The 18485-nt window shown below is 36.4% G+C and overlaps 1 protein-coding gene across 5 annotated transcripts in view; it reads right to left on the bottom strand.

Annotated features, from left to right (window-relative positions):
* USP53 (ubiquitin specific peptidase 53) overlaps positions 1–18485 on the bottom strand; it is a 38511-nt gene that overhangs the window by 3893 nt on the left and 16133 nt on the right. For 2 of the 5 annotated variants that reach the window (XM_068975058.1, XM_068975056.1), the window contains 6 exons: positions 14388–14550; positions 13560–13712; positions 12418–12564; positions 10654–11392; positions 8692–8768; positions 1–97 (listed from right to left, as the gene is read on the bottom strand). In XM_068975058.1, the coding sequence (XP_068831159.1) occupies positions 1–97; positions 8692–8768; positions 10654–11392; positions 12418–12564; positions 13560–13712; positions 14388–14550 (1376 nt within the window). The remainder of the gene's footprint in view (positions 98–8691; positions 8769–10653; positions 11393–12417; positions 12565–13559; positions 13713–14387; positions 14551–18485) is intronic. The other 3 variants (XM_068975057.1, XM_068975059.1, XM_068975060.1) reach the window with 3 other exon arrangements.

The raw sequence follows: 18485 nt of genomic DNA on the forward strand, positions 1-18485 counted from the left end.
CTTTTTATCAAAGGATTTTTTATTTGTAGGTGTGATTCTGGGTGGAACTCATAAGCTTTAGAGGCTACGTCTAAGTTCTTGAGTTCTCTTTTAAAGCCTGAGGAGGAAAATGAGAAAAAATTATGTAAGTGATCTTTCAGAATTTACTCCATCTATAACTGAAGTGAAAGCCGCTCAGTCGCGTCCGACTCTTTGCAACCCCATGGACTATAGAGTCCATAGGCTTCTCCAGGGCAGAATACTGGAGTGGGTAGCCTTTCCCTTCTCCAGGGGATCTTCCCAACCCAGGGATCGAACCCAGGTCTCCGGCATTGCAGGAGGATTCTTTACCAGCTGAGCCACAAGGGAAGCCCAAGAATACTGGAGTGGGTAGCCTATCCCTTCTCCAGCAGATCTTCCTGACCCAGGAATCAACACTTCTCCATAATTTACATAAGGCTTTCTATAAACAGGTAATTCTCTTCCAAATTAACAGAAAAAAACTAGTTCTTGAAGCCTTTGCTCAAATAATACCTTTTCTGAACCCTTTATACAAAATTAATGGTCCTTTCCTCCATTTATTACACATGAAAATGTCAGCAATGCCCCAAAAGTGTTATTCTTGATGGGTCATGTGGAACTGTATTTCCCGTTTACTCTTTACTGATGAATGGGTGGGAAGATCCTACATTTGAAAATAGATGCCTTGAGTTGCCTGCCAATCAATGCAGAAGACGTAAGAGAACTAGGATTCAATCCCTGTGTGGGAAAGACCCCCTGGAGGAGGGCATGGCAACCCACTCCAGTATTCTTGCCTGGAGAATCCCATGGACAGAGGAGCCTGGCGGGCTACCGTCCATGGGGTGGGAAAGAGTCGGACATGACTGAAGTGACTTAGCACAGGCACACAACTTAAGTTGAAGTTTGGACTCACTGTTTATTGGATGGTTACTTTATATTAAAACCAACTTTAAAACCTTATACCACCTTACAGTCTAGGTTTCTTCCTTTAATGAGATCCTACTATCTATTTTATCTGCTTCACAGGAATACTAGGAACATCAACTGAATTAAAATGAGTGAGAGGGTATTATGATAACACGTAAAATGTCATTCCACCATGAACTAGCTACCATTTATTGACTGCTTGCTCAAGTTTTAAGAAGTTGATAAGTAGTTATTTCACTTAATCTTTACAGCTGAAAACCATTTTTACTTCAAAAGACAATTGACCAACTTCAGTTATTCAGAATTGACTATCTGACATACATTTTCTTGAAAGAAGTGAACCCGTCATTTCAGGAAAACAACTGGCAGTATTTATTGCCAATGATAAGGTTTTGGATGAAAGCAAGAGTTTTGGAAAACCTGTATTTACCACCATGAGTTTTGTAGTTTTCCAATAATTAAGACTTTCTGCTAATATCTGTGGTAATATTTTAAAATGTGTTCTTTAAAAAGATATACAGAAATGTAACAACATTTGGAAGATTGCATAATTTAGCAATCTAAGCCTCTCTCTTTGACAGCTACTTTATGACTAAAAAAAAAAGTAGTATCAGAAAGAATGTTAACTATTTTTCATTCTTTAAAGTCTGAGAAATTTCTAAGTTGAAGTTATAATTTCCCATCCACTGTGGTTTTAACTACAGAATGTTTATTTACTTATCTGTAACTCAAAGTTTAATATTCACAAATACAAAAAGAATTAAATACTTAATTCTCAAATTATCCACACAATGGGCAGCAGGAGGCAGCAGAGGTTTTATAAATATGCTTGAAATTTTAATATCACTGGCAGGCATTCAACCAAGTGGTCTGACTTCAGAATTCCAACTAACTTAAAAATAGATGTGTTATTTTTCTCTTCTGCTGACACAGACATCCATGTGTCTTTACTGAGAATTTCGGCTCCAGGTTCTTTGCAAATCTAAGAGCTGGATTTTAACACCTGGCAAAGCAGCTACTTCAACATCAACACAAGGAGCTTTAATTAATAATGCTAATTTTGGTACTGTATACAAACAAACCTAAAGCCCAACAGTCAAGAAATCAAAATATATTTACTTAATTTGAAAAGGTAACCTAGGTTTAAAACAGACTTACATAACAAGAAAACCAAACTGCTATTCTAGACACTATAATCCTCACTCTTGTTGTGTATGAAGATTTCAGACTAAAAAAATAATACTGCAACTACAAAGCCTAGAAATCCAAGAGCAATAACCTAATCAATGATCTACAATGATTTACAATAAAAAGTTAACATTTAAATACTTTAGGAAAAAAAATCACAAAACTTTAACTGTATAAATATTTCTGGCTAAATTTACTACATGACAAAAGGAACAGATACTTTAGTATGTAATAATCTACTATCAGATACCAAACTTGGGGATGATACGAAATAAAAAGCAACGAGTCTTCTTTTCTCACTGGTATTTTACTTTAAAGAAAGAGCAAATAATGCTATTTTGCTACAAATTAAATTTCAACACTGAAAGTTTATGGTTTTTAAAAATATGTAAATATTTGATGATGCTGGGCCACAGCAACTACTTCTCAATGGTCGGTGAAGCTCCTAGAGAAAATAAACTTAGTATGCATAGAGACAAAACCAACCGTTAAAAGTACCTCTAAAGTATATTCTTTAGATATACTTTCTAACGTATTTATTTTAAATTAATATACTCTGAAGTTTGTAAAAAAAAATCTTAAGAGAAAAATATCAAATTTATGTACACAAATATACTTTTTGATTAAAGTATTTTTCATTCACTAATTTTAGGATTTAATAACTAAGGATAGTGTATTTCACTTAGCATAATGGAGGTACAGATTTTTTTATAAGAATTAAGGAGATTAACAGATTTTTTTGACCACTGATTAGCTCCTTTCACTCTTACTTGTCCTTTGCAAGATCAAGACTCTCAGCCTGCACCAACCCTGACTTCTATGATTAACTGAGGTTAAGTATTATAGACTGCAAAGTAATGGCAAAAGTTTTTGAAAGGCCTAATAATTCCTTTGTGATTAGTTACTTACAATCTGTCAATATCTTAGCATACATTTATTTCAGTAGATAACCTTACTCCACAGAGAAAAGAGTCCATTAGGTGTGAACACCTTCAAAGGATTCATCTAACATAATACATACTGAATGGTACCCACACTCACCTTTATCTCTCCCATTTACCACTCCTTTAATTCAAAGCCTTCTCTGTTTCACTTTCACTCTACTTCCAGAGATCGTATTCCATTAATTACTGTTCTGTCCCACTCTTTTCACACCTTTCTCCTCTGTACAACAGTCCCTTACCTTCTGTAACATAAATGCAAAACTAAGCGCTTGGTTTTCTTTTTCTCCTTTAGTTTCCCTGGTGGCTCAGCTGGTAAAGAATCTGCCTGCAGTGCAGGAGACCTGGGTTTGATCCCTGGGTTGGGAAGATTTCCTGGAGCAGGGAACACATCCACTCCAGTATTCTGCCCTGGAGAATTCCATGGACTGTATAGTCCATGGGGTTGCAAAGAGTTGGACACGACTGAGAGACTTTCACTTCACTTCACTTCTTTACTATTCACAGCAAAGATTCTGACAGATGCTTGCATTTATTTACTGCTTTTTTATTTACTGTAATTTTTTCTGAAAAACTTTTAGTTGGAAGATGACTTCAAAAAGTTCAGAAAAGCTGAAAGACTAAAACCACTACAAAGAATACCTACCTGTATATCCTTTACCCAGATTCACCTATTATTATCATTTTACCTTTTTTTTTTCCTGAACCATTTGAGAATAAGTTACAAAATCATGGCCCCTTACTTCTAAACACTTCAGTTCTATCAAATTCTTGGTTCTATTCTAATGTGCCTCTAACACTGCTTTCACTAGGTCACTAATGCCTTATTAGCTGCTAAATCAAACTAGCAGTTTTTAATCCTTATTCTGCTTTACCTGTGATCATTTTTCTTCTTGAACCTCCCCATCTTCCTAGTTTCCGTGTGATACTTTCCTCTGCTGTATTTTCTCATACTTTCCAGTTACTACTCATTCTTTTCCACAGTTGCTCCTTCGCTCTACCTTGGCTCATCTCTTCTAGTCAACAAACCCCATGTTCCTTCATCTACCTTATGCCCTGACATCTCATGTTTTCCTGAGTGATGTTGCTCACGTCTCTGGCATTCAATTCTCATATATGTTGATGGCTACCGATACATAATGTTTCCTGCATTACAGACATTTGTAACTGTCTAATTAATCTATTTACCTAAAATGACAAACCAAACAAATCTAAAACTAAATCTGACATCCCCACTCGATGCCAAAATATGAGGGCTTCCCAGGTGGCCCCGTGGTAAAGAATTTGCCTGCCAATGGAGGAGACGTAAGAGACACAAGTGCGACCCCTGGGTTGGGAAATGGCAACCCACTCCAGTATTCCTGCCTGAAAATCCGATGGATAGAGAAGCCTGGTGAGCTACAGTCCACGCAGTCACGAAGAGTCAGACACAACTGAGTGACCAAGTGGCTCTCACCCCCTAAATCTGTCTCTTCCTGTATTCCTCCAATTGGTAAATGCTGAATCCACATACGTAAGACCCAAATACGGCTACTCCTCACTTCCTACTTTCCCCGCACTGTGTACATCTGTCATAGAACCTGACTCCACTGTCCACATATTCTTATAATCTCTGAAATCTTCTTTCTTGACATAGATACAGCCTTAGTTTATGCACTCATCTTTTCTCCCCTAAGCTATTAAATTCTGTATCTAATTTTTCTCCCACTGCTCTAAATTCACCCTCTGCTGCTGCTAAGTCACTTCAGTTGTGTCCGACTCTGTGCAACCCCATAGACGGCAGCCCACCAGGCTCCGCCATCCCTGGGATTCTCCAGGCAAGAACACTGGAGTGGGTTGCCATTTCCTCCTCCAAGGCATGAAAGTGAAAACTGAAAGGGAAGTTGCTTAGTCGTGTCTGACTCTTTGTGACCCCATGGACCGCAGCTTACCAGGCTCCTCTGTCCATGGGATTTTCCAGGCAAGAGTACTAGAGTGGGTGACCATTGCTACACAGCCACTAAAAAGTCTTTTCTAAAATGCAAATTGGAGTACACTACTTTCTTTGTCCTTTGGTGCCTTTCCACTTCTTAGGATTTAAAAATAGCATAAAAGTTTCATCATGATTTGGCTTCTCTTTAGCCTCTATCCATCATCTCAGAATTTCCATGGATGCATTCCAGCCTTGTATATAACAAGTTACCTGTGTTTATCTAATATGTGGTATCAAAAGTACGTGTGGTGTCCATGTACTTTTGAACATGTCATTTCTTCTGTTTTAAATGCAATTTAAGTCATTTGAAATCATCCCCATTAGTGACCCATTTTTAATACAGGAGCTAAAATAATCTAAATGGCATTGTGGAATTCCAACAGTGTTTCCAAGTAATAGCTTTAGGCAATGTAAGTATTTTTTTCTATTTGCAACAGAACCCATAAGCAGCAGCAGCATAGTATCTCTATCAGTGAAAAATTATCAGTGAAATAACTACAATGGCATTACTTTAGATTTTAAGTTCTCTACTAGTACATAAACTTATACAGACTAATATTAAAAGCTGACTTAAATGTCAAACAGAATATAGAAATTAAAATTTTTTTTCTAAGGTTAACTTTGTGAAAGCCTTTTATCCATGGATAAAGTGATTCTTCAGGTCAATAATGTACATGTGTCCTATTTTATAAATAAGAAATAGGAGAAATCCAAGAAAATGATACCATGCCACAAAAAATTAAATTGTGCTTTACTGGGGAAAAAAAAAATCGACACAGGGCAACCTTTTAGCTTAGGAAATAAACTGCTATACCCACGTTAACATGTTGTCAATCATAAACTAGGGGAGGGGAACACACATATGGATACCATAGGTATGCACTTTAATAACGGTTCCCTAAGCAAAGACTGGGCTTCCTAGATGGTGCTAGTGGTTAAAAAACAAAAAAAAGGCCTGCCAATGCAGGAGTCTTAAGAAATGTGGGTTTAATCCCTGGGTCTGGAAGATCCCCTGGAGGAGGGCCTGGTGAGTACTCTCGCCTGGAGAATCCCATGGACAGTGGGGCCTGGTGGGCTACAGTCCATTGGATCACAAAGAGTCAGACATGACTGAAGTGACTTAGCATGCATGCACACAAGCAAAAACTAGCTTAAAGAACTCTTACAAGTTTTGAAGTTTATTAAATAAGAAATAATATTTGTAATGTAATGCAATTAAGGTAGTTAAATAAAAGGTGGGTTACATAAAACCACAAAAAGATACCACCTCATACCCACTAAGATGGCAATTATAAAAAAAAAAAAAAAATAGAAAATAACAAGTACTGGTGAGGAGGTGGAGAAACTGGAAGCTTTGTGCACTGCTGGTGGAAAAGTAAAATGCTGCAGCTGCTATGGAAAATAGTGTAGTGGTTCCTCAAAAAATTAAACATAAAATTGCCAAAGGATCCAGCAATTGCATTTTTGGGTATATATTGAAAGGAACTAAAAGCAAGGATTTCAGGCAAGGATCCATATAAATAGGAGCATTTCATACAATACCCGAAAGGCAGAACCAACCCAAATGTGGACAAACAAAATGTGTTACATCATATAATGTAATGTTATTCAGCCTAAAAAAGGAGTGGAATTCTGATACACGGAGGAACTCTGAAACACTGTGCTAAACAAAGTAGTGAAAGTTGCTCAGTTGTGTCTGACTCTTTGCAATCCCATGGACTGTATAGTCCCTGGAATTCTCCAGGCCAGAATACTGGAGTGGGTAGCTGTTTCCTTCTCCAAGGGATCTTCCCAACCCAGGGATCAAACCCAGGTCTCCTGCATTGCAGGCGGATTCTTTACCAGTTGAGGTACAAGGGAAGCCCAAGAATACTGGAGTGGGGTAGCCTATCCCTTCTCCAGGGGATCTTCCCAACCCAAGAACTGAACCAGGGTCTCCTGCATTGTAGGCAGATTCTTTACCAACTGACCTATGAGGGAAGCCCATTAACGAACGAAATAAGCCAGCTGTAAAAAGACAAATACTGTATAATTCCACTTATATGAGGTATCTACACTAGTCAAATTTGAAGAGCCAGAAAGTAGAACAGCAGTTGCCAGGGGCTGGAGGGAGGAGGAAATGGGGAGTTGTTTAATGGGACAGAGTTCAATTTGAGAAGGTGAAAGAATTACGGAGATAGATGCTAGCGATGGTGGCAAAACAATGGAAATGTAGCTATCATCATGCAATCTTTACTTAAACATGATTAGAATGACAAATTTTGTTATGTATTTTATAATTAAAAAGAATATTTTTAAGTGGGCTACATATATACTCTTTCATATTCAATGGGGAAATCCACTACAGAGTTCTTATAGCAATGCACTCCGAACCATCAACATTTCTATGACCCTGTGTTTTTATTAATGTCAGGAAGCAAGCATCATTTTGTAGAGAGCACTGAACTTGCAATTATTGTTCAGTTTTTACTGACTTTGGCTGTTGATTTTTTGGCAACCCCCTTACTGTTTCCTGTAATACTTTGTTACCAGACTTTTATCAGATTTTTAAAACAGGCGAGACATTTTATATGGGAAAGGAAGGTTATTTCCTTAATATAAGTGCTTCCTACTGATATTATACCATCTGAAGAAAACAAAATACTTAAAACATTTAATCAAATTTAACATCTGCAAACTGAAAAATAATCTCCATAAAAGCCTTAAGAAAGATAAAGACTAAAAACAAACTTTAAAATGTGTTCATCATGGCTGTTTTTCATTGTTAAAAATTACATCCCTTCTAATCCTCTGAATTCTAAAATCTGAAGACAATGTCCTTGACTGCAACCTCTATAGTCCCCTTGCTCATCATTTTCCTTGAACCCCATTTCCCAAATTCTTCAGGTATAACCTCTCAGTAACAATCCCAAATTCTATACACATTCAAACATCTAATTTTCTTTGCTTCTGAGCTGCTGTATGTTGCTAACAAATCACCTATAATGTCACACCATTACACATTTATTGCTTCCAAACTGAACTTTTCCAACAGGCTGTTTATCAGGTTTTCTGTCTATCCTTAATGCATGTGGCAGACATCAGGACTGTTCATACAGACTGAACGCACTGGTAAACCATCCTTTTCCACCCTCTGTGATATTAGCCTGACTGTGAAGACTTGCTTGGCCAGTGAGATGTGAGCGGAAGCGCCTGGATCGCTTCTGGGTTGACAGTTTCAAGCGCTCACACGTGACTGAGTCTCCACATTACGTCCCCTTCACCACCCTCTCCTGCAATACTGCAACAATTAGAGAAACACTGGTGGAGATGCGGGTACTATGTGTCTCAGGCCCTGAGACATCACAGGAAGAGACGTCATGCTGACCTCCACTGGACATGTGTTGTGAGCAAGAAACAATCTTGTGTTAAGACATTGAGATTTTCAGGTTGCTACCACTGCACAGCCCAGAATCTAGCCTAGCCTGGCTGACACACTTGCCTTTATTCCTACTTTCTGAAATAGCTATTTGCATCCTTTAAGACTTCAAACATAAACTCTCCCAACTTCCATCCTCATTACTCATCAACTCATCAGTAGGACTGTTTTCACCTACTTTAGTCTTAATATCATGATTTACTTTTTACTGCTACTATTACAATACATTTAAATAAAAATTTTACCTTCTAAGTGATTTTTGCTCTGTTGGGAGGTATAGTTCACACGTTCTGTGTTTAGGTTGCTTGTCTTAATCTGATCACTAGAAAATAAAATAAAACACACACCAAACATATCAGCTATCATGGATTATTATTTACTTTACCCTAAGAAAAAGAAAGGAAACATTTGTTAAACAATTATTATACACCATGTGCTGCTCTAGGGGATTAATTACATCTCACAATAATACTTAAAAGTAGTTAATATTCTCATTTTACAACAGTTATTATCCTCATGTCACAGATTAAGGCTGTGAAAGTCAAATTAATTTGCTCAGTAACTTAAATCAAAGAAGCACAAGCTGGAATCAAGATTGCCGGGAGAAATATCAATCACCTCAGATATGCAGATGACACCACCCTTATGGCAGAAAGTGAAGAGGAGCTAAAAAGCCTCTTGATGAAAGTGAAAGAGGAAAGTGAAAAAGTTGGCTTAAAGCTCAACATTCAGAAAACTAAGATCATAGCATCTGGTCCCATCACTTCATGGGAAATAGATGGGGAAACGGTGGAAACAGTGTCAGACTTTTTTTGGGCTCCAAAATCACTGCAGATGGTGATTGCAGCCATGAAATTAAAAAGACGCTTACTCCTTGGAAGGAAAGTTATGACCAACCTAGAGAGCATATTCAAAAGCAGAGACATTACTTTGCCAACAAAGGTCCGTCTAATCAAGGCTATGATTTTTCCAGTGGTCATGTATCGATGTGAGAGTTGGACGGTGAAGAAATCTGAGGGCTGAAGAATTGATGCTTTTGAACTGTGGTGTTGGAAAAGACTCTTGAGAGTCCCTTGGACTGCAAGGAGATCCAACCAGTCCATCCTAAAGGAGATCAGTCCTGGGTGTTCTTTGGAAGGACTGATGCTGAGGCTGAAACACTCCAGTACTTTGGCCACCTCATGTGAAGAGTTGACTCACTGGAAAAGACTCTGATGCTGGGAGGGATTGGGGGCAGGAGGAGAAGAGGATGACAGAGGATGAGATGGCTGGATGGCATTACCGACTCGACGCACGTGAGTTTGGGTGAACTCCGGGAGTTGGTGATGGGCAGGGAGGCCTGGCGTGCTGCGATTCATGGGGTCGCAAAGAGTCGGACACGACTGAGCCACTGAACTGAACTGAACTGAAGCCTATCTGGTTACAAAGTCCTGATCTCTCTAATACCTTAGGAAGTATTATGAAATTACCCTGCCAAATAAAAAACTTCCCTAAGTCTTCATTATAATGATTATTTTAGTAAAACATGGGCAGTCATTTTTTGCAAATCTGGCTTTTCAATAATCAATGTGATAAAATACCAGCTAATATCAAATTAACATGTTTTAGACTGATTAAGGGAAGACATAGTGGGTTAACTGACCTAAGCTGTGGACATATTTTAGAGGTTACAGAGAGGTGGAAGTAGACTGCTAACAGTAATATAATAAATGTTTTCAGAATTAAGAATTAATTGAATGAAAACTTAATTACTGGCTGTATTCTTTAATATTTGCTAAAGGAAAAATATCTCCTTCATGGAACTGGGTTACGACAGAAAAAAATAACCCCAGCTCTGAGTTACAGATGTTAGAGATGGGATAATGAGCATTAAATAGATTGAAGAATTAAGCAATGAGCTTAATGACAGATATACCAATTTAAATCTATGGTTTAAAACTTGTAGTATATATCAATAGTTTTTAGTGGCAAAATGACAATGCATTTTACTTTCTAAATTTCTTCAAAATAAACAGTTGTTATTTTAGGAATCAGGAAATAACTATTAAAAAGAGAAACTCAAAATATCAAATAACCTGTGATATACCAGGTTACTCTGAGCTCAAGCTCTTTGCTTCTCATTTAACTGACCCCAGTGTTTGAAAGTTCCTTCAAGTAATTAAAGACACAATGGATGGGGGAAAATCATTTATATATTTGTGTATTACCTGAAAGATGCGGTTTCTTTATCACCACTGATATCCACCACTGTATCATTTCCATCAATAATAGGCGAGTCCAAATTAGCAGAGCCATTACTGATATGATCACTGCTTTCATATCCAGACTCTGTCCTTTGCATCTGCCAGTTGTCACCATGAACTTTAGTTTCTCTGAGGGCTTTATTTTTCTCTGCTACTTTTCCATTAAATTCAAGGGAAGTCCTGCTTCCCGTTTCTTGCTTCATTTCATCTTCATATATAGTCATTAAACACTTTTGCTTCGGATTCTCTTTCGGCCAATTGTTAAAACTCTGATCTTTGCTACATTTAGACTTGTTACTGATGTTTGATTTATGCCTTGGACTCTGCTGCCTTTTTCCACTTTCACTAAAAATACTATCAACATTTAATGTTTCTCTCATAGGTTTCCAACCTCGGTTTCGGCTTTTATTGCTGCCATTAGAGCTGCTTCCTTTATCACGAGACTCTTGGCTACTGTCTGTATCATACCCAGTACCACTGTCACTCTTACTTTTGCCAGTTATTTTCTCTCCTGAAGCAAGAATCTGGGATTTACTTGAACTTAAGGTTTGTGCAGAAGTTCGACTCTGATGGGCGGTTCGGTCATGCTTACATGGTCCTTTCCCTTGACTATGATATAGATGTGGATTCCCATACTGTCTAAAGCCATTTAGGATAGGAGGTGATCCAGTCGTGAAATGTGGAGGGTCTTCATCAACCAAATCTTTAAAAATAAATAAGGAAATAATGATACAAAAGCTCTTCAAAGCCACTTGTTAAATCACAAGCCAAACACCTTCTTTGATGAAAAGAAGAAAAGTTAAGCAGTAATAATGATAGTTATTTAAATTACATAGTGCTTTGAGATTAAAAATTGCTTTTGAAATCTCTATTTATGCTTGATGTGATACATTTATAATATAAATGGTTATATAATGATTTTAAAAAATTATCTGCAAAGCAGATCACAAGGTAATTAGAAAAGTTAAAAAAAATGTATTCTATCTCATTCATAATAAAAAGCATAAAAATAAACATATTTTCCCATCTATTATATTGGTAAGATTAAAAGTTTACTAAACCAATTACTGCTGGAAACAGATATCTAATCACCATTGGTGGGAGTGCAGACTGTCAAGTATTTTAGGAGGGCAACTGAGCCATACCGATCAAAACTGAAAATAAACATACTCTAACCCAGTAATCATTCTGAAAAAATTTTATGCTGTGGCTACATGCAAAAAGTACACAAAGTAACTGTGAAAGGATTTCAATGCAGCAAGAATATTAAATCAAGTTTTAAAGCCTAGAAGTATCAATTAAATCATGATATGTCCATAAATAAGGGCATAAAACCATAAAAGTAAAACATGATCATGGAAACTGTTAATAGCGGAACAGAGCAAAGGTCAAGGGTTGGGTTGCAGGAAAAAAAATTCCTTTTATTTAATTGTATAACCTTCCTTATTATTTGAATGTACCATACAGGTGAATTGAATTTATGGTTTAAAGGTGAAACTATAAAAAAACACAAATTTTCCATGCTATAATTGAATAAGAACTAGGAAAACTTTATATTTATAGATGTAACAGGCACATTATAGAAATCATACTAAGATATATAACATATAAATAAATATATATAATATATAAAGAAATTATATTAAATTGTATTAAATTATAAAAGCTAGCTTTAAAGTAAGATTGTAGCTGCCTTTCTCCAATGAATGCTACAAGTTCTTAACTTACCTCTATGTCTACCCAAATCTTTTCGCTGTCCCCTCTCCAAATCTTTCCTTTGTGAGGAAAGGAAGTTTTTCTGTTCAATGGCTTTTAGAGCACATTCTCTGGAAATGTCTTTTATTTTTTCCCTTTGATCACTGTGACTTGACTTAACTAAAAAAAAAAAATTATATATATAATAACACAGATCATTTTTCATGCTATTCAATAAAAGTACAAACTGCACTACATTAAAAATTTAAGATGCAATATATTAACAAAATACAGATGAATATATAAAATGGAAAAAGGTATAGTTTCATTAAAAACTTTAAAGAGCATTTTTTATAGTTTTTTGTTCATGATAATTGTTAATTCTGAATCTTTTCTTGCTTAAATGGGTTACTTTATGGTTAGACATTATTTCATTAATACATTTTAAAAGCCTTTATAAAATCATCCTCAAAAGTCACTCAATTAGTTATATATATTTCTAAACCATAATTATACACCATACTTTGATATCTCCTGTTGGATCCTAACCACAGATCTTCATTTGTGAAAATTAAAGTTGTAGGTTGATAATGACGAGAGAGTTGAATAAACAAGAGGTTAAAAATAAACTACAACAATAGTAACTTCAAACTCCTGTTGCATTCACCAATGCTAAATTTAATTTTGGCATACGAGCCAAATTATTAACTAAATGTTTTTCCTCTCCAACTTAATAATTAACTCCTTGAAGGAAAGGCCATATCCATATCATAGCTTTCTTTGGTGACAGTCCAGATTGCCTCCAGCCTATTATGTACAGTCTTGAGTACATGGAAAAACTCAACCACTAGTTGAATCAAAGTGTTCAAATAAAACTATAGGTCTCAGACAAATGCTTAAGTCAGAAGACAAAATTTTGTTTCTATTTGCTATTTTCTCTTCATGGCCAAGAAAAGCTAGTTAAGGATTCTCTTTCTGGTCTTTAAAAAGAATTACATACAGTAAGTGAAAAGGGGGGAAGCTTAACTACTCAAGGACAACATAAAAATGAAAATTTAAACACATATCTGGTCAGGAATTCTCTGGCGGTCCAATGGTTCAATCCCTGGTTGGGGAACAAAGATCCCACATGTCACACAGAACAGCCAAAAAAAAAAAAAAAAAAACCCACATACCTGGTCCTCTACCACTACTTGTTTGAATGTGGCTCCGATTAAATGATGAAATGCTATCTGCTTGAAATTTCTGATTTTCCCTCTGTTTTGTCTGATCACCAAATCCATTTTCTTTTGAATTTTCTGACTTAGAAATCGAGGGCTTTTCACATCCTTAAAAAGACCAAAAAAATGTTTCATTCCTTTCATCCTCTCTACCAGAAGGAGATATTTGAATCATCTTTTCAGATACTTTTAATACTAACGAGAGAATTATTTAAAAACTTAGAGGACTGACATCTTTTAACAATTTCTACATGTGCTGTTAATACATTCAAAAGTGGCCTAGCTCCTTTGGACTTTTCTGGTTGTACTAACTTACTTGAAATCTCAGTACTCATCACTAGTAAGAGCTACCAGCCAAGTAACCCCTCCTGGGCTTGTGTGAGCAGGGTAGTGGGTGGCTGCTGAAGGTGCCTCTGAGGCCACAGATGAGGAAAGGTTCTTTAAAAAGACTAACTCAAAGTATTAGAATTTTCCTGGATTCCACTGAAAATATATTTTGAGATTATCCTCAACATTCATTTCATATTCAGTATATTAGTATTCCTAGGGGTTGCTAAGAGTCAGACACGACTGAGCAACTTCACTTTCACTTTTCACTTTCATGCATGGAGAAGGAAATGGCAACCCACTCCAGTGTTCTTGACTGGAGAAACCCAGGGACGGGGGAGCCTAGTGGGCTGCTGTCACACAGAGTCAGACACAACTGAAGCGACTTAGCAGCAGCAGCAGCAGTGTGATTCTTACAATGAAAAACACTAAAAAGAACTTTTAAAGAAGAATTACCTATATTTTCTGCAATAGATTTATGATGTGACCAGCTGATGACCTGCCTGAGTGCATCTTCAGTGGAAACTGCTGTGCCATCTGGGTTCGCATAAAACAAAAGCAATGGCTGGAAATGGCATCGGATACACTTGGAGACCACATCTTTCCATCTACTTCCAACCTTAAAAAAATCACAATGAATAGAAACAGAACTTTGCAATCAATGCATTACATGAAAAGGCAGAGACTGAATTATTTTTTATATTAAAAAAATTTTAAAGATACCCAGATACTAGCAGTTCAACTACTCATCATATTATACAATTAATTTTATTTAGAAACTAGTCAACATAAAAATCTTTTAAACATTATCATTTAAAAAATTGATGAGCAAGATTATATACTTTCTATATATCAAATTTTGAAAGGCTTTGCATATACATAGTTGACTGACTTTTGACAGACTTCAAGCAATTTAATGGGGAAATATAATGGTCTATTAAACAAATGGTGCTGGAACAAGTGGATGGCCATATGAAAAAATGAACTTTGACATCATTTCACTAAAAAGCATAAAAATGAACTCACAATGAGTCATGAAAAAACTATAAAGAAAGTGTTATGAAAGTGTTAGTTGCTCAGTGGTGTCTGACTCTTTGCAACCCCATGGGCTATAGCCTGCCAGGCTCCTCTATCCATAGGATTTCCTAAGCAAGAATACTGGAGTGGGTTGCCATTTCCTTCTCCAGGGGATCTTCCTGACCCAGGGATTGAACCCAGTCTCCTGAACTGCAGGCAGATTCTTTACTGTCTGAGCCTCCAGGGAAGCCCTATAGAAGAAAACAAAAGATAAAATCTTAACAACCTTAGGGGAGGTAAAGATTTCTTAGATAGGACATCAGGCAAGTCAGAGAAGAAAAAAAATTATGAAACTGGCTTCATCAAAATGAATTAATAACTTCTACTCTTTGAAAGACACCATGAAGAAAATGAAAAAAAGGAAAAAAAAACACATATATCTAATAAAGAACTGGTGACCAGAATAAAGAATGACTACAACTCATTAATAAGACGATCCAATTTGAAAAATGTACAACACATCTGAACACTTAACCAAAAAGACATAAAAAATGGCCAATAAGAACATGAAAAAATACTCAAAACATTATTAATCATAGAGGAAATGCAAATTAAAACCACACTGAGATAACGTCATACATTCACTATAAGGGCTAACGTTAAGATGACCACCAACATGGAGTGCTCCTGAGAATGTGGAGCAACCGGAACTCCAGTACATGGCTGGCAGGAATGTAAACTGTACAATCACTTTGGAGATCAATTTGCCAGTCCCTTGTAAAGATTAACACATACCATACAATCCAGAAATCCCACTTCTGGGTATTATCTAAGATTAATGGAAAACAGTATGTTCACACAAAGACTGTTCATAACTCAACAAGTGAATGGATAAACTGTTTTGCGGTCATAAAATGGAACACAACAACAAAAATAAGGCACTGATACATACAACACAATACATATTTTAATATATGACTATATGTTAAAAGATATATATGTGCTTAGCAAAGGAAGCCAAACACAGAGAATACGTATTATAAGATACCACACATATAAAACTTGTAAAATGAGCAAGACTAATCTACAGTGAGATCAGTGATTTCCTGGGGCCTAGGGTGGAAAAGTGACAGCAAGGAGACACGAGAGGATTTTCTGGAGTCATGAAAATGTTCCATACAGTGAATGTGGAGGTTACGCAGGCATGTTTACAGCTGTTACTATCCAAACTATAAACTTACAATGGGTGCATTTTTAATATTTGTAAATTACACCTCTCTAATGTTCATTTAAAAACAAAACCAATGAGACAAAAAAGAAAGCATTCTAGAATATTAGCTTACAGAAGAAAAAGACCTTTAAAAAATTCCTGAGGAGCTTGTTCATATTATACACATTTAGCTGTTTACTCTCCTTACTTGGGATTCTGAGATACTTGAAAAACTAGACTAATTTGAAAACAAAACAAACCTAAAACTCAGAGTGACCATATACCCAGTTCTTTCTTCAAATTTTGACAATTTAAGCTATAAGGATGCAAAATAGGAGTGCCAAAATGCTGCTACAAACTGACTCAAATGGAACTTCTTAATAAACTGCCATATCAAAGTATTAAAGAATAAATAAATAAAGTCTGTCACTGTTTCCACTTTTTCCCCTTCTATTTGCCATGGAGTGATGAGATCGGATGCCATGATCTTGGTTTTTTCAATGTTGAGTTTTAAGCCAGCTTTTTCACTCTCCTCTATCACTCTCAGCAAGAGGCTCTTGAGTTCCTCTGCTTTCTACCATTAGAGTGGTTATCACCTGCATATCTGAGGTTGTTGGTATTTCTCTTGAGTCATCCAGCCTGGCATTTCATATGATGTACTCTGCATATATGTTAAATAAGCAAGGTGACAACTGACAGCCTTATGTAATCCTTTCCCAATTTTGAACCAGTCCATTGCTCCATATCTGGTTCTAACTGTTGTTTCTTGTCCTGCACACAGGTTTCTCAGGAGGCAGGTAAGGTGGTCTGGTATTTCCATCTCTTTAAGAATTTTCCACACTTTGTTGTGATCCATACAGTCAAAGGCTTTAGCATAGTCAGTGAAGCAGAAGTAGATTTTTTTGGGGGGAATTCCCTTGCTTTTTTCTATGATCCAACAGATGTTGGCAATTTCATCTTGGGTTCCTCTGTCTTTTCTAAATCCACCTTGTATATCTCTCATTTAGCACAATGCTTTTGAGATTTCTCCACACTCAATAGTTGTCTGTATCAACAGCTCATTTCTTTTATTGCTGATTATTATGTTCCAGTGTATGGTTATACCACAACTTCTTTATGTATTTACCTGATGAGTTATCTTTATCTATTTACCTGATGAGTTATCTTTACCTATTTGTTTCTAGTTTTGCTTACTATAAATAAAACTACTAAGAACACTGAATTATAAATAATATATGGATACATGCTTTTACAGGAGTGGAATTGCTAGGTTGTATGCTAAGTATTGGAGAAGGCAATGGCAACCCACTCCAGTATTCTTGCCTGGAGAATCCCAGGGACAGAGGAGCCTGTTGGGCTGCTGTCTATGGGGTCACACAGAGTCAGACACAACTGACGTGACTTAGCAGCAGCAGCAGCATGCTAAGTATACATTTGCATTTATAACTGTTTTCTAAAGTGATTATCCAATTCTGCATTTCCATCAGCCTCGTGAGAGATCCAGCTGTTCCACATCCTGATCAGCTCTTGGTGTGAACAATCTTTTTAATTTTAGGCATTCTAACAGGTGAGTAATGCAATCTCATTGTGAATTGAATTTGTACTTCTTTTATGCCTAGTGATGTACTGAATATCATTTCAAGGGCCATTCATATAAAATATCTTTTTGAACTGTCCAAATCTTTTGCTCACTCTTTAACTCATTTGTCTTTTTATTACTGAGTTGTAAGAGTTCTTTATATATTCTGGATATAGGCTTTACCAGACATATACTTAACAAATGTTTTTTCCCAGTCTATGCTTGTCTTTTCATTCTAACAGCATCTTATTGAAGAGCAGAAGTTTTGACGAAGTCCAATTTACCAGTTATTTTTATGGTCCATGTTTACTGACTGTTATCTAATAAATCTCTCTATAGCTAAACAGCAGTTTTAAAAGTCTTATCCGGTATTTCTAGTTCTGTCATGTTTAGCCTTTTCTTTCTAAAATAATTTAATATCAGACCTGACCTGGAACTGCCTCCAAGATCATCTGGATATTAATCTGAACCTTTACTTTTGAGATGCTGATGCTCAAGGTTCTGAGAGAAAGGAAGGTAAGCTCCATTTCCCTACCCTGCCTGCTCACCCCATATCATGTGACTTGAAGGAATGAAATGGCAGAGCAGATCTGCTGTTATTCCTTCAAGGGATGGGTCATAGCTTCCTACTTCTTTGAATATTTGCAATTCTTTTATTGAATACTATTTTGAAAAGGCATACTGAAATTTTACTGAATTTTACATTTTTTAGTATTGAGGGTTTTTTTTCTTTCCTTTTAAATTGTTA

The sequence above is a fragment of the Capricornis sumatraensis genome, chromosome 7, assembly GCF_032405125.1.
Source record: "Capricornis sumatraensis isolate serow.1 chromosome 7, serow.2, whole genome shotgun sequence".
Classification (NCBI taxonomy): domain Eukaryota; kingdom Metazoa; phylum Chordata; class Mammalia; order Artiodactyla; family Bovidae; genus Capricornis; species Capricornis sumatraensis.